Source organism: Podarcis liolepis (assembly GCF_965112155.1).
Source record: "Podarcis liolepis genome assembly, chromosome: 4".
In the NCBI taxonomy this organism is placed as follows: Eukaryota; Metazoa; Chordata; class Lepidosauria; order Squamata; family Lacertidae; genus Podarcis; species Podarcis liolepis.
Window position 1 is genome coordinate 40,125,326 of NC_139558.1, and position 13,706 is coordinate 40,139,031.

At 43.9% G+C, this 13,706-nt stretch overlaps 1 protein-coding gene across 1 annotated transcript; it reads left to right on the plus strand.

Moving 5' to 3' along the window:
• Positions 1-1,797: 1,797 nt before the first annotated feature.
• Positions 1,798-12,607, plus strand: LOC310706284 (toll-like receptor 7). Its single transcript, XM_083501845.1, has 3 exons — positions 1,798-1,936; positions 4,059-4,143; positions 7,917-12,607. Exons 2-3 carry the CDS (start codon positions 4,099-4,101, stop codon positions 11,067-11,069), a joined length of 3,198 nt encoding a protein of 1,065 aa, XP_083357971.1. The 5' UTR covers positions 1,798-1,936; positions 4,059-4,098; the 3' UTR covers positions 11,070-12,607.
• Positions 12,608-13,706: the final 1,099 nt, after the last annotated feature.

Sequence of the window (13,706 nt, forward strand, 5' to 3'; positions counted from 1 at the left end):
GACGAACTATTATTGTTGTCCACTGTATTCCTCCTCAAGTCAGCACATGATTATGTAAGAAACACCATTTACAGGTTTTCATGCAAGAGGTGTCACACCTGCACGACTATCGCATGGAAAGAAAGCCTAGCTTGTAAATGTCTCTACAACTTAAGTTTCATTTCACGGAGAACTGAAACTGTAACAATGCTTGCTAGCTGCTCTAAACATGGGAGGAGGAGGGGAGGAATAAAATATTGGCAAGCTTGTGAAAGGAAAGAAGACTTGGCAGTTGAGATCTCCCTAGGTTTTGGTGGGGTGGTGGTTGTTGTTGTTGTTATAGTTAGTGATTGGCTAACTATATCAAAGACTGGCCAAAATCCAATAGCACAGATTTTATCCACAAGCATTGAAATACTACTTTGATGCTTGATTCAGGGACAAAAGAATTAGGGGCAAGATGGATCAGTCATCCAGTTACACACCGTTTTATATAAAATTTGCCTAGGCTAATTGCTCTGAATCTGAAGTTATCTGAAGTAATTGAGGAATCTGAATCTGTTCTGAAGTTATCTGTGATGGCCTGGGATCTGGACTCAGGGACTGAACCTGAGGAATCCCAGCCTGCACAGGATTCCCCACCTCCAGAACTAGCTGAGCCGGGGCTGGGGCATGAGCCTGAAGGGTCCTCACCTGTGCTGGATCCTCAGGTGCAGGCACCTGCTGAGTTTGCTCTGGCTCCTGAGTGATGGAGGACCCATTGCCTGCAGGTGCTCCACTCTCAGCCCCGTCAGGAGAAGAGGAGGTTGCCTCTGGGTCTGGTAACCCTCCAGCCTCTCCTGAGCTGCAGAGACTCAGGGCAGAGAGGCGGAAGGAACTAAGTTCCCGCAGGAGGAGTGCTCGCCTCCAGGCCAGGAGAGGCGAGTCACCTGTGGACTGGGGCTGCCCTATGCCTTGGGGCAGATAAAAGCCAGCCAGCCCCAGTCCCAGGTTGCGGGAGCAACATTGTTGGTAGCCTGTTCCCTGTCGTCCTCTTCTGCCAGAGTTCCTAACCCCACCTGACTCCCCACCTTGGACCCAGCTACAGCTTTGACGGACAGCCTCCATACCGCACCATCGACCTCGGACTGGACCCGGACCTCGCCTCTCAGTTAGCCCCCGGGGCCAGCACATTATCATTCCTCAACTATATGACACAGTGGAGATTATTTATCAACTAAATCTTACTCAGAGTAGTTCCACTGAAATTAAGGGACCTAACTTAGCCACATACATTAACTTCAAGGGATCAGAATAAAAGTTAGCAGCTGAACACCTCTCAGTACGATTTATATTCATATTACCTGTTTTATAAGCAGGCAAAAAACAACCACCTATGGCCCTAGATCTCAGTGAAATCATAAACCTGTGTCTGGATTGTACCACTTCAGCCTGCACATGGGGAGGTTGTAGAACTGTATGCACCTCACTCAGCACAGCACAATGCAGTTATGATCTAGATGCCAGCGTATCCATTTCCCTCCCCTGCTGGGGAGTTTTAATTATTATTATTTATTATTCTTACACATGGAAGAACATTTGAGTCTCGTCTCAACCTGCATTCTGAAGCAGCACAGCCCAGGTACACTTTCATTGCAATGGCAGGTTCATGCTTTGAAGACAATGTAGGATTTTTTTTTTAAGAACCAAAAAACCCAAACAAACAAAAAAAACACCCCCAATTCCCCACACTATTTTTACTTTTGAGGAAGTGAGCATTGGTGACAGCTGCCTCACATACTATTAATTTTGCAAGTTCCTGGTGAGAAACGAAGAAGTACCCAAATAGGTGACAGAATCATTCAATTGGTGAATTCTCGTGCTCTCCCTGTATTTTATACCTGACCTGAAGTTGGAAGGGCTTATTTCATTGTTCTCTCCATCTAACACAGAACTCCTCAAAATCCTTCATAGAATGGTAAGTTCAATTTTTAACTGTATTCTTGAAAGCATTTGTATCTGGAAGCAACTCTTGAGTGCAATAAGTATTTTTGAGAATTGTATCATTTTCTTCTGTATTCGCCTCCATTCCCATCTGCTACGTTCTGTTAAGGTGTGTATTTTATAAACATATAATGAGTACTATTGATCTTTAAAACAGGAAGTTAACATATAGGCTAGTTGGTTTGGAAAAAATGACTCTCCAACCCAATGGTTAGGAACCAGAAAACTTCAGAGGCTAAACCTCACATTTATCTCTGGAGAAAAGTGACATACCTTTGAACTCCGTAGTAATTGAGGATAACAGCCTTAGACTCACCTAGATACCAAAAGGGGTCAAGTGATGAGTTGTTAGTGTTGTGTGGCTTTATTATAACTTGTGACTCAGTCAGTTGGAACTGGGCAAAAAGAGTGAGACAGATACAAACCTTGCAAGAAAACGGACCTGTTGGTTTGGTCTCTAAGCCCAAAATTTTGCTAGTTTGATAGTCTACAACAGGCATAGATACTCAGCCCTCCAGATGTTTTGGGACTACAACTCCCATCATCCCTAGCTAACAGGACCAGTGGTCAGGGATGATGGGAGTTGTAGTCCCAAAACATCTGGAGTGCTGAGTTTGCCTATGCCTGGTCTACGAATTATTGTCGCTGCAGCTGGCTTTATCTTACTGACATGGCTGCTTCTATTATAAAATGGAAGGGGCAATAAAATCACCCTACTACAGGGATGAGGAACCAGTCACATCTGGTTGACCACTGTGAGTGCAGAAAGATGGACTAGATGGGCCACTGGTCTGATCTAGCAGGCTCTTCTTATGTCTTTAGTACGGGTAGGTAGCCATGCTGGTCTGCCGTAGTCGCAACAAAATAAAAAAAATCCTTCCAGTAGCACCTTAGAGACCAACTATGTTTGTTATTGGTATGAGCTTTCATGTGATATCTGAAGTGTGCGTGCACACGAAAGCTCATAGCAATAGCAAACTTAGTTGGTCTCTAAGGTGCTACCGGGAGGAATTTTTTTATTATGTCTTTAGGTTCATCCATCATCCCTGACTACTGGGCCATCTGGCTGGGGTTGATGGCAACTGGAGCTCAGCAACATGAGAAGCACCTCAAGTTCTCCATTCCTGCCCTAGAAGAACCAATGCAGATGTGAAAACTAACTTTAGCTGCTTCTATGGGGGAGTTCCCAACTGCACAGGTTGGACTGGCTCTGGCTAAGTCAAGCATACAGAGGTTAGAGCAGCCCTCACCAGTTGGCTGGGGGTGATAGGAGCTGGAATCCAACACATCTGGAGCCCAATGATTTGATACGTGAAAATTCGGCTCCTTCTCCCTTGCCCCTCTGTATGGCCAGTCCTTTCACTTCTGCTGTTCCTTATTTTTGCAGCTCCACCTCATGCTCCCATCTCATGCTCCACCTCATGCTCCCATGTGCTCCACACACTTTTACCAAAGACTTTGCTTTGTAGAACAGTAGCAGGCAAAGCTTCTTACTGCATGGAGACATGCATTATCATCTGCTAACGGCTGCAGGCCAGGTCACTGTTAATAGCAGTTGCTAATTTTGTTTGAAAATAATTTAAGTTTTTTTTTAAAGGGGGTGTCTGCCTTCTCACTTTCAGAGCCCCCTGCAGTTCTGAGTTAGAATCATTTATTTATCTTTTCCAAACTGTCAAAATACAATTATAAACATTATAATAGAAGTTGTGATGAATCGAAAATGTCACTCGTTATCTCATTCAGTGATTTCTGAAAGTGCTTCCATCTTGACTCAGCCTAATATCAGAGTTGTGGGCTCAAGCCCCATGTTGTGGGCCCTTCCAAGGACTCAGCTACACAGCTGCAAATAAAATGTTTTAAATGTGCTGTAAAGTGCAATATACAAATGTGACACTAGATGGTAACAGTGAGCTATGCAAAATCCAATGTATTTTTCAAAACTTTTTTTTTTAAAAAAAAAATTCACATCGGGGTTTTTTTATATGTGTGTAGATTCCACCCAACTCTACAGTTCTATGATTCTACCACAGAAACAATTCCATATTTATTTTATTATTGGCATATTTCTAAAATGCACTCTCTTGCTGCCTCCTCAGTTAAACAGGTAATTCTTCATTGCAAGAAACTGATCACACCATGAAGAGAGAGAGGAAATACTTGCGCACACCTCTGGGCATCCAGGTAAGCACCTGCCTTCTGACATGACAAGCTGCTTAACTGAGCATTCACATCTACTAATCCACATTTCCCTCCCTGTGCAGTTAATTATGTTTCATACTGTTGTTCTGGGCTCTTTGCAACTCTAATTAGAGGAGCAGGCTGAACTGCAAGATTAGTCATTAATATTCAACTACTGTATAAAATCCCAAAATCAAAATCAAAAGGCTGTTATCCAAATAAAGACAGCAAGGGCAGGTGCTTAAATCAAAGGTAAACATGTGAGCAGCAACCTCATTAAAAACACAGATTTAAAGAGAAAAAGCAACATGGTTTGGTGTTACTTATGGAATGTTGCCATATACCCAAGATCACTATTAAGGGCAAAGCATTTCCCTCCATCTCCAATGTGTTATGCCCAAATTAGGACAAACTATTGTGAATTTAAGCAACGGTTTGTCCAGATAATACAAAATTAAACCATAGTTTACAATTCTGGCTTGTCTAAATAAACCAGGGTGGGCAGCCTTTATTCTGTCAAGGTGGGTGAGAGATAATCCATCAGGGGCCACATGGCAGAATCCAGAGCTAAAAAGAACCATGGCCATCCATTCTCTCTCTCTTTCTGCCACCTCATTCTCTCTCTCTCTCTCTCTCTCTCTCTCTCTCCGTCCTTGCCAAACATCTGAGCCTATCGCTTGCAGTGGGCTTTTGAAACTGGCCACCCTGGGCTACAAAGCTGCCCCACTTCTGGAATACGCCATAGTTAAAACAAACTGCAGTTCTTCGTTCAAACATATTGACCCAGTTCACCCATAACTGTGAGCCAAATTATGGCTTTACCCAGGTGTACTTGTCCCCAGCAAGGAAACTAACCACTTTGCTCCTTCTCTGGTCCTGGACCTGTTACCATGAACTAAACTATGGGTTGGCTTAACCTGCCATCTGACACACAGACTCATCCCAGGCAAACAAGCTGCAGCAAACAAGCTGTTCTATGGCTTACTGCTTATGGTTTGTCTGGGAGACATTCAGATGACACACTGCACAATGACTTAGCTCATTCCAGTGCAGCAGTAGTAGGGCTGGGGGAGCAAAATGGCTGCAGTATCCAATCTGCGAGCCTGCACACTCATGCATCCTCACTAAGCAATGGCTTGGCTTGGTGTTGCCTGTGAACTGAGCCAAGGACAAAATGCAGTTCACTGAAATGGAGTCAGGTACTTCTGATCTCCTCCTTACAGCACCATCAAAGGAAGAGAGAAGAAAGGAGAGCAAACATACTGTAGCTTAGCATTTTATCTGAACATATTCTTGTTTTTATTATTTCATTTATGACTTGCTTCCTATGAAGCATCTCAAAATGATTTAAAATATGCTTAAAACAATTACAGTGGTGCCTCGCAAGACGAAATTAATTCGTTCCGCAATTCTCTTCGTCTTGCGGTTTTTTCGTCTTGCGATGCACGGTTTCCCATAGGAATGCATTGAAAATCAATTAATGCGTTCCTAGGGAAACCACCTTCAGGCCAGGTCCGGGGACAGTCTGTCCCCGGACCTCTTCTGAAGGCTGGGGGGGGGGGGACAAGGGCTTTTCTTCCCACCCCCAGCATTTTAAAAAACCCTGGGACAGCGGAGGACTTCTCCGCTGTGCGGGGCTATCTTAAAATGCTGGCGGGCAGCATTTTAAAATCGCTCCGGACAGCGGAGGACTTCTCCGCTGTCCGGGGCGATTTAAAAGCCCCTGGGAAGGCAGGCAGGGGGGACAAAGACTTTCGCCCCCCGCTGGACTTCAAAAGAGCTTCGGGAAGTCCAGCGGGGGGCCAAGGGATTCCCTCCCAGCCGCCCGCATTTAAAAGCACTCTGTGCAAGGCAGCGAAGTGCGCTGCTTTCCCCGGAGTGCTTTTAAACGTGGGTGGCTGGGAAGGAATCCCTTGGCCCCCCCGCTGGACTTAAAAAGAGCTTCGGGAAGTCCAGCGGGGGGCCAAGGGATTCCCTCCCAGCCGCCCGCATTTAAAAGCACTCTGGGCAAAGCAGCGAAGTGCGCTGCTTTCCCCGGAGTGCTTTTAAACGTGGGCGGCTGGGAAGGAATCCCTTGGCCCCCCGCTGGACTTCAATAGAGCTTCGGGAAGTCCAGCGGGGGGCCAAGGGACTCCCTCCCAGCCGCCCGCATTTAAAAGCACTCTGGGCAAAGCAGCGAAGTGCGCTGCTTTCCCGAGCGCTTCTAAATGCGCTGCGCTTCCCCGCTGTCCCGGAGATTTCCCTATGGGCTTTCGTCTTGCGAAGCAAGCCCATAGGGAAATTCGTTTTGCGAAGCGCCTCCAAAACGGAAAACCCTTTCGTCTAGCGGGTTTTCCGTCTTGCGAGGTGTTCGTCTTGCGGGGTACCACTGTACATATATAAATCAATTTAAAAACTTTTTTTTAAAAAATTAAAATTTAATTTAAAAACTATTTAATTAAAAAATACATAGCTAAAATCTATTTCAAATGCTGCACAGATAGTTCTATGTTCCCTTGCTTTTAGAAGCTAACAGTGGACCACTAGGGTTTTATTAAAGAAAAGGTAGACCTTGAAGAGTAGGAAAACCCATTCTTTTTTTCTGACCACATGCAATTATTATTTTTCAAGTTGCACCTCAGAGCTCTGCACGTGCAACAGATGTGTGTATTTTGATGTGATTGTCGTGACCAGTGACTGGATAGCAGCTCTCTCCTAGCATACTCTCTCCTAATGTCTCAAAACTGTTTTAGGTTTTGTAAAACCACGAGTAGCTCTTGAAACAGAAAACATGCAAGCTCTCCCTCCCTCTCATATAGCCTGCCGTTCAGCAAAATGATTTCCCCTCCCCAGACACAAAAGCGATCACACTAGTCAGTTTCATCACTTTGTTGACTACTCTGAGACATGGGGAAGCAGCTGCAATTAATAATTCTGAAATGGGAGAATGCTCTTCTCCACCATTACACTGACCGTGGCACCGAGGGTCCAGACTAGATGTTACAGGGCAACTGCATGCATTTTAGGCAGGTGTTTGCTATGTCTGCACGAAAAAAGGACTGAAATGGGAGTGCGGCCAACCTCTCCCATGCTTTGCCTTGTGTCAGTGGCGTAGCGTGGGTTGTCAGCACCCGGGGCAAGGCAAGTAATTTGCGCCCCCTAACCCGTGGATTTGCGCCCCCTAACCCGTGGATTTGCGCCCCCTAACCCTAACCCCTAGATGTTGTGCCCAGTGCGGCCGGCCCCCCCCCTGCACCCCCACGCTACGCCACTGCCTTGTGTACTCCATAGCAGCAACCAGTTCTCTGCTTGACTCATCACTTCCAGTTGAAGCCAGGCTGCAGAAGAACTACATAATATTAACCAAGTGCAGTGACATAAGGCAAGAGGAAGAGCTGGCTTTGCTTCCCTGTGTATTCCTTTCTATTAAAAAAACAAAACCTCTTGCTTTATAAGTGAATGGAGAAACAAGTGTGGGAAAGTGCTTCCTCTTGTCTGACTCAAATTTCCCACCATTTTGTTTCTCTGGGTAGCCATAGTTTCTAGTACGATGAGAGAGGGGTGGAAATCTGATCTCTGTCCACTATGGTATGTGCATCCTGTAGAAATTATCTGAACTTTATTTATAAAGTTCATGCACAGCCTCACACACAGCAGGAGCCTGTAATCTACATTGTTTTGGTATGTGTCTTTATGGTGCTACAAAACTCACTGTTGCTTTCGCTACCAATATTGAAATGTCTAAGAGAAGCCTTTTAAGCTGAGTTTGTTGTGACTGCATTTTCCCTTCTGTCTAGGCAAATCACCTACAGCAAACAAGCAGTTTGCTTTTCTCCATTATGTTCATTACGTTCCTGTTTCCAAGGATGGTGCCAGCGACACAATTCCCCAAAACCTTGCCTTGTGATATGGTTGCTGGTAGCGAATATTTGCTAGCAAATTGCAGTGAGCGTGGCCTCATAACATTCCCAACATTCCCAGAAGAAATGTCTGCCAACATTACTAACCTGACACTCGCCATTAACCACATCCCAATGATTGCCCAAAGCTATTTTAACAACCTCAAGAATCTTCTGGAAATTGATTTCAGGTGCAACTGTGTGCCTACCATGTTGGGGCCAAAAGACAAGGTGTGTACCACGATTCCCCAAATCAAACCCGGCAGTTTTGCCAAACTCCACAAACTAAAATCACTGTATTTAGATGGAAATCAACTCTTCACCATCCCTCTGGATCTGCCTTCAAATCTGCATCTTCTAAGTCTCGAAGCAAACCACATTTTTAGCCTCAATAATTTGTCAGGACTTAGCAACCTAGAAAGTCTCTTCCTTGGTCAGAACTGCTATTACCGCAATCCTTGCAATGTTTCCTATAGCATTGATGCAACAGCATTTCAGGCCCTTGGGAAGTTAACTGTGTTATCCTTAAAAGCTAATAACATATCAAAAGTCCCACAGAATCTGCCATCCTCCTTAATGGAACTTTACCTTTACAATAATATAATTCGGAATATTAGTGGGGATGATTTAGCCAGCCTTCATAATTTGAAAATCCTGGACTTAAGTGGCAACTGCCCTCGCTGTCACAATGCCCCCTATTACTGTGTGGAATGCGAAGGTCAGGCAAGTATTTTTATTAATTCCAGTGCTTTCGACTCCTTAACACAATTGGAAGTTCTGCGGCTGCACAGCACTTCCCTTCGCAGAGTGGATCCAAAGTGGTTTAAGAATACTATGAAACTTAAAGTGCTCGATCTCTCACAGAATTATTTGGCTAAAAAAATTGAGCGTGCTGACTTTCTGAAGTCTCTTCCTAACCTTGTAAGCTTGGATTTGTCTTTCAATTTTGATCTGGGGTCATATTCCCAATATCTGAAGCTACCAAAGACGTTTTCTACTCTTACCAATCTGCAATTCTTAGGTTTGAGGGGTTTCATTTTCCGGGAACTGGATAACCATACTTTACAAAATTTGATTCCTCTACAAAATCTTAGTGTGCTGGATTTTGGGACTAATTTCATCAGGAATGTTGATGTGTCTGAGTTCAAAAGCTTCCCAGCTCTTAAAGTTATAAATCTTTCCTTCAATAAAATATCTCTCATTTCAAGTGGATCCACTGGTAATTTAAACTCTCTTCCAAAGCATTCATTAGTTGAAAGTAATGGTGTTGTGCTGAAAGATATGCATTACTTCAGATATGATGAGTATGGCCGAAGTTGCAAATGCAAAGACAGAGAGGCTGCTTATCCATTGCCTTTCGCCGGCGACACTTCTTGCAGCAGCTATGGAGCAATGCTGGATTTGAGCAGAAACAACATGTTTTTTGTCAAGCCCTCTGATTTCAAGGACCTCACTTTCCTCAAGTGCCTCAACTTGTCTGCTAATGCTATGAGCCAAACTCTCAACGGAACTGAATTCAAATATCTTTCCAACTTGAAATATCTGGATTTTTCTAACAACCGGATTGACTTGCTAAATTCAAATGCCTTTAAAGAGCTGAAGGAACTAGAAGTTCTCGACCTCAGTGATAATAGTTACTATTTTAAGGCAGAAGGCATCACTCACATGTTGGGCTTCATTGGTAATCTTATTAATCTCAAAACGTTGTTCATGAACGGGAATGAGATTTCTACATCCACTGATAAAGGGATGGCAAGCAGTTCACTCAAAACTCTGGAATTTAGAAAGAATCGCTTAAATGTTTTATGGCGGGATGGGAATAAAGAATTCTTGTCCTTGTTCAAGGACCTGACCAACCTAAAGACTCTTGACATTTCTGAAAACTCTCTAACCTTTTTGCCTCCAGATGTTTTTGAGAACTTGCCTTCCAAGCTCAAGGTGTTCATATTGGCACGTAACAAAATGAAGAGTTTTAATTGGGCAAACCTTCACCTTCTGGAAAACCTAAAAACCTTGGATCTTAGCGACAACCTGTTGAGTACAGTCCCCCGTGAGCTGTCCAACTGCTCCAGGGGCCTAGAGAACCTCAACATGCAAAACAACAGGATTAGAAAACTGACAAAAAACTTTCTTCAAGGTGCCTACCAGCTGAAACATCTAGATCTCAGTTTTAACAAAATCAAAACACTTAGTAATTTCAGCTTTCCCAAGAATGTTCTTGACAAGCTAGACACATTAGTTTTACACGGCAATCCTTTCCGATGCGACTGTGACCTTGTGTGGTTTGTCTCATGGGTCAACCGGACAAACGTGACTATTCCTTTACTGGCAACAGATGTGACATGTGCAGGCCCAGGTGCATGGAAAGGCAAAAGTGTGGTTTTCTTGGATCAGAATACCTGCGAGCTGAACTATTCTTCGATCCTGTACTTAATGACTGTCTCGGTCATCATGTCTCTGATGCTGGTCACAGTGATGAGCCACTTGTATTTCTGGGACGTGTGGTACATCTATCATTTCTGCACTGCCAGTTTGAAAGGATATAAACGCCTCTCTTCGTCCAAAGCTATTTACGATGCTTTCATTGCTTACGATAAGAAAGATGCAGCTGTAAATGAGTGGGTCCTAAAAGAATTACTTGAAAAGCTGGAAGATGGCAGAGAGAAACGATTCAAGCTATGTTTGGAAGACAGAGATTGGCTACCAGGGCGGCCGGTCCTGGAAAACCTTTCTGAGAGTATACAAGAGAGCAGAAAAACTATATTTGTGCTAACAAACAGGTATATCTCGAGCGGCAACTTCAAGACAACCTTTTACTTGGCACACCAGCGGCTTGTGGATGAAAAAGCTGATGTAATCATCCTGGTGTTCCTTGAAAAGGTTTTGCAAACCTCAAAGTATCTCCGCCTCAGGAAAAGATTGTGCAACAGGTCCGTCCTTGAATGGCCAACTAACCCTCAGTCTCAGTGGTATTTCTGGCAGTGTCTGAGAAATTCACTAGCAGCAAACCATGACTTGAGCTATAACAAGCTTTTTAAAGAGATGGTATAGCTTGGTCACATTCTACAAAAACGTTCTGTAGGTTAAAGCCACACTGAACTGAATGAGGCTCAATCTCAGCCTTTGCACCGGGCGAAATTTTAAAACATTTGAAGGAATAGCAGCAGCTCATGGAACATTCAACACCTGCTACTGGAATATAGGAAGCTTAGCTTATTTGAGACAAGTGCTGCAAAGGAAGCCTAGTTTGTCAACTGAACTTTCTAGATACTAAATGTTGGGATATGCTAGGAGGTTGTGGCAGATTTGTATATACTCTTAAACATCTGAGGTGGGAAAGATAAATAGAACAGAAAGGCTGTAGCTATAAGCTTCTGAAGCCACTATTTATTATTCTTGTATATACATATCCTTGAGAAACCAGAAGATACATTATTACACAGAGTGAACAGTGTATGAGGCAGTGTAGTGCCTAGGTAACATTTGAAGCCACTGATTTACAGTAAATCTCAAGTCATCTTATAAACTCAATTGGGGGCACTAAGCCAGGAATAGGGACCTCTCGCCTAGGGGCCAAATGTGGTGCCCCAGCCTTGAGAGTCTCTCCAAGCCATGTTTCTTAACCAGCCCTCCTGGCACCTTCCTGAAGTATTTCCACCTGTCTGGAGTGGATTCTTGAACTCTGACAATGCCTCTTGCTTGCTCAGATGGAGGCTGGATGTGTGTGTTATGCTTAGGAGCTAACCTACTGTTTGAAAGGTAGAATGCGCACTCGTTGCTCTGCCCAATTTTGCCTCTGGCCCCGCCCACTAAGGGCACACAGCCCCCAGAATATTGCCCAGAAGGGAATGTAAACCTCAACCCTCAATTAAGATAATCAAGGCATGTCCACCTAAGCTCCTATATAGGCCTCTTATCAGAGGGAGGCATTTCCAGCCTTTCAGACTGCTAGGCATAAGAAAAATAAAAATGGTGATATGTGAAAACAAAAATAAGACATAAAGCAGAGTGTTTTGTTTACATATTCAGCTGGTCTGAGAGTACCTATTCACCATGGTCTAATCAAAGCAGAAATATTTTAATAATATTTCTGAACATTTTGAACTCTTTAATATGACGGCATCTATAACAGTTAACAAAAAAACAAATTTTTTTTTACCAAATTACTTCTCTCAATGGCTTAGATTTGCAGCTTTAAGCTGAGAAAATATGCCACATTTTGGTCAAATCACATAAAAGCAAACTGCAAAGCTTATCGGAAGTCAAAATATCATTTTTGAGGTCCTCTTTATGTTTAAGGTCCCAAACCCAAAAGGTATTCCTCCCCTCGACTCCAGTTGGCATTGATCCCAAAAGCAATGTGAGATTAACAATACTGTTCTACTCTACAGGGTTTGGGTACAAATTCTTGATATAATTATTTGGAATGCTTATACTAATGTAGAACCTAAAAATAAGAAGCTGTTTAATTCACCACAACGGATTATCAAAAATAACTTTTAAATGTATCGCTCTTAGCCAACAATCTTAGTTGCCGATAACATTTGGACAATCCACATCAGAATCTGGAAGAACTGGGTCCAGAACACAAATACCGCATTTTTCGCCTTATAGGATGCACTTTCCCCCCTCCAAAAATGAAGGGGAAATGTGTGTGCGTCCTATGGGGCGAATGCAGGCTTTCGCTGAAGCCTGGAGAGCGAGAGGGGTTGGTGCGCACCGACCCCTCATGCTCTCCAGGCTTCGCACACCTCTCTGCAACCAGTGGGAGCCCAGCGCTGGGCTCCCGCTGCTTGCGGAGAGTTGCCTGCATGCTGAAGCCTGCGCGCGCTCAGCTCAGCGCATCCAGGCTTCGCGGACCTCTCAGCAAGCAGCGGGAGCACTCCCACGGCTTGCAGAGAGCTGCCTGTTTGGGGGCTCGAGCTTCCCCCGCCCCAGCCCCGCGCCTGGGGGGGACATAATTTTTTCCCTTTATTTCCTCCCCAAAAAACTAGGTGCGCCTTATGGGACGGTCCGTCCTATAGGGCGAAAAATACGGTACTTATTTTTAGCTATGCTGAGCTTCTACAAGAGTTGTCCAAAACCAGAAATAGTATATTATTGTCCCCCGCCCCTTGTGCCATAAAGCAGTTCTGTGGTACTACAAGCTGCTACTGCTTTTCTGTCCCCAGTGTGGCTTCTATTTGTGTGTGGAAATATCTGCTTGTTATGGAAGGTAAATGTTAGCATTGTTAACAGTGTTTTACTTAACTATGTTGTGAATACTCTTGTGCTAGCTTTCAATAAACTTTATCTTAACCTCTTCCTGGCTGCAGAAGAATAAATTTGCAGAATTCCAACCATCCAACTTATCTGTCTGTTTTCTTTCTGCCAGTCTAACTTTCTCCCTCTATCATTATCCTCCATTTGCTCTTTCAGCACCATAACAAGAAGAAAATAATGACGTTGGTGACACCCACCTTTGCTTGAGCTTTGACCCAACTGTGGGTCAAAAGAACCCACATACTGAAGGTCACTATTTGAGATAACCCAATTCTGGTCATTTTCAAGCTCTCTCTGGCCTATTAACAACTTTTACTGTTTTTTGTTAGTCATGTAGATTAACTTCTTCTCCTGCTTTAAATTTAACCAAAAGGTGTTTCCTGTTGCTAGTATATGTGGCCAGTTTGAGGAAGCTGGTCAGTGCAT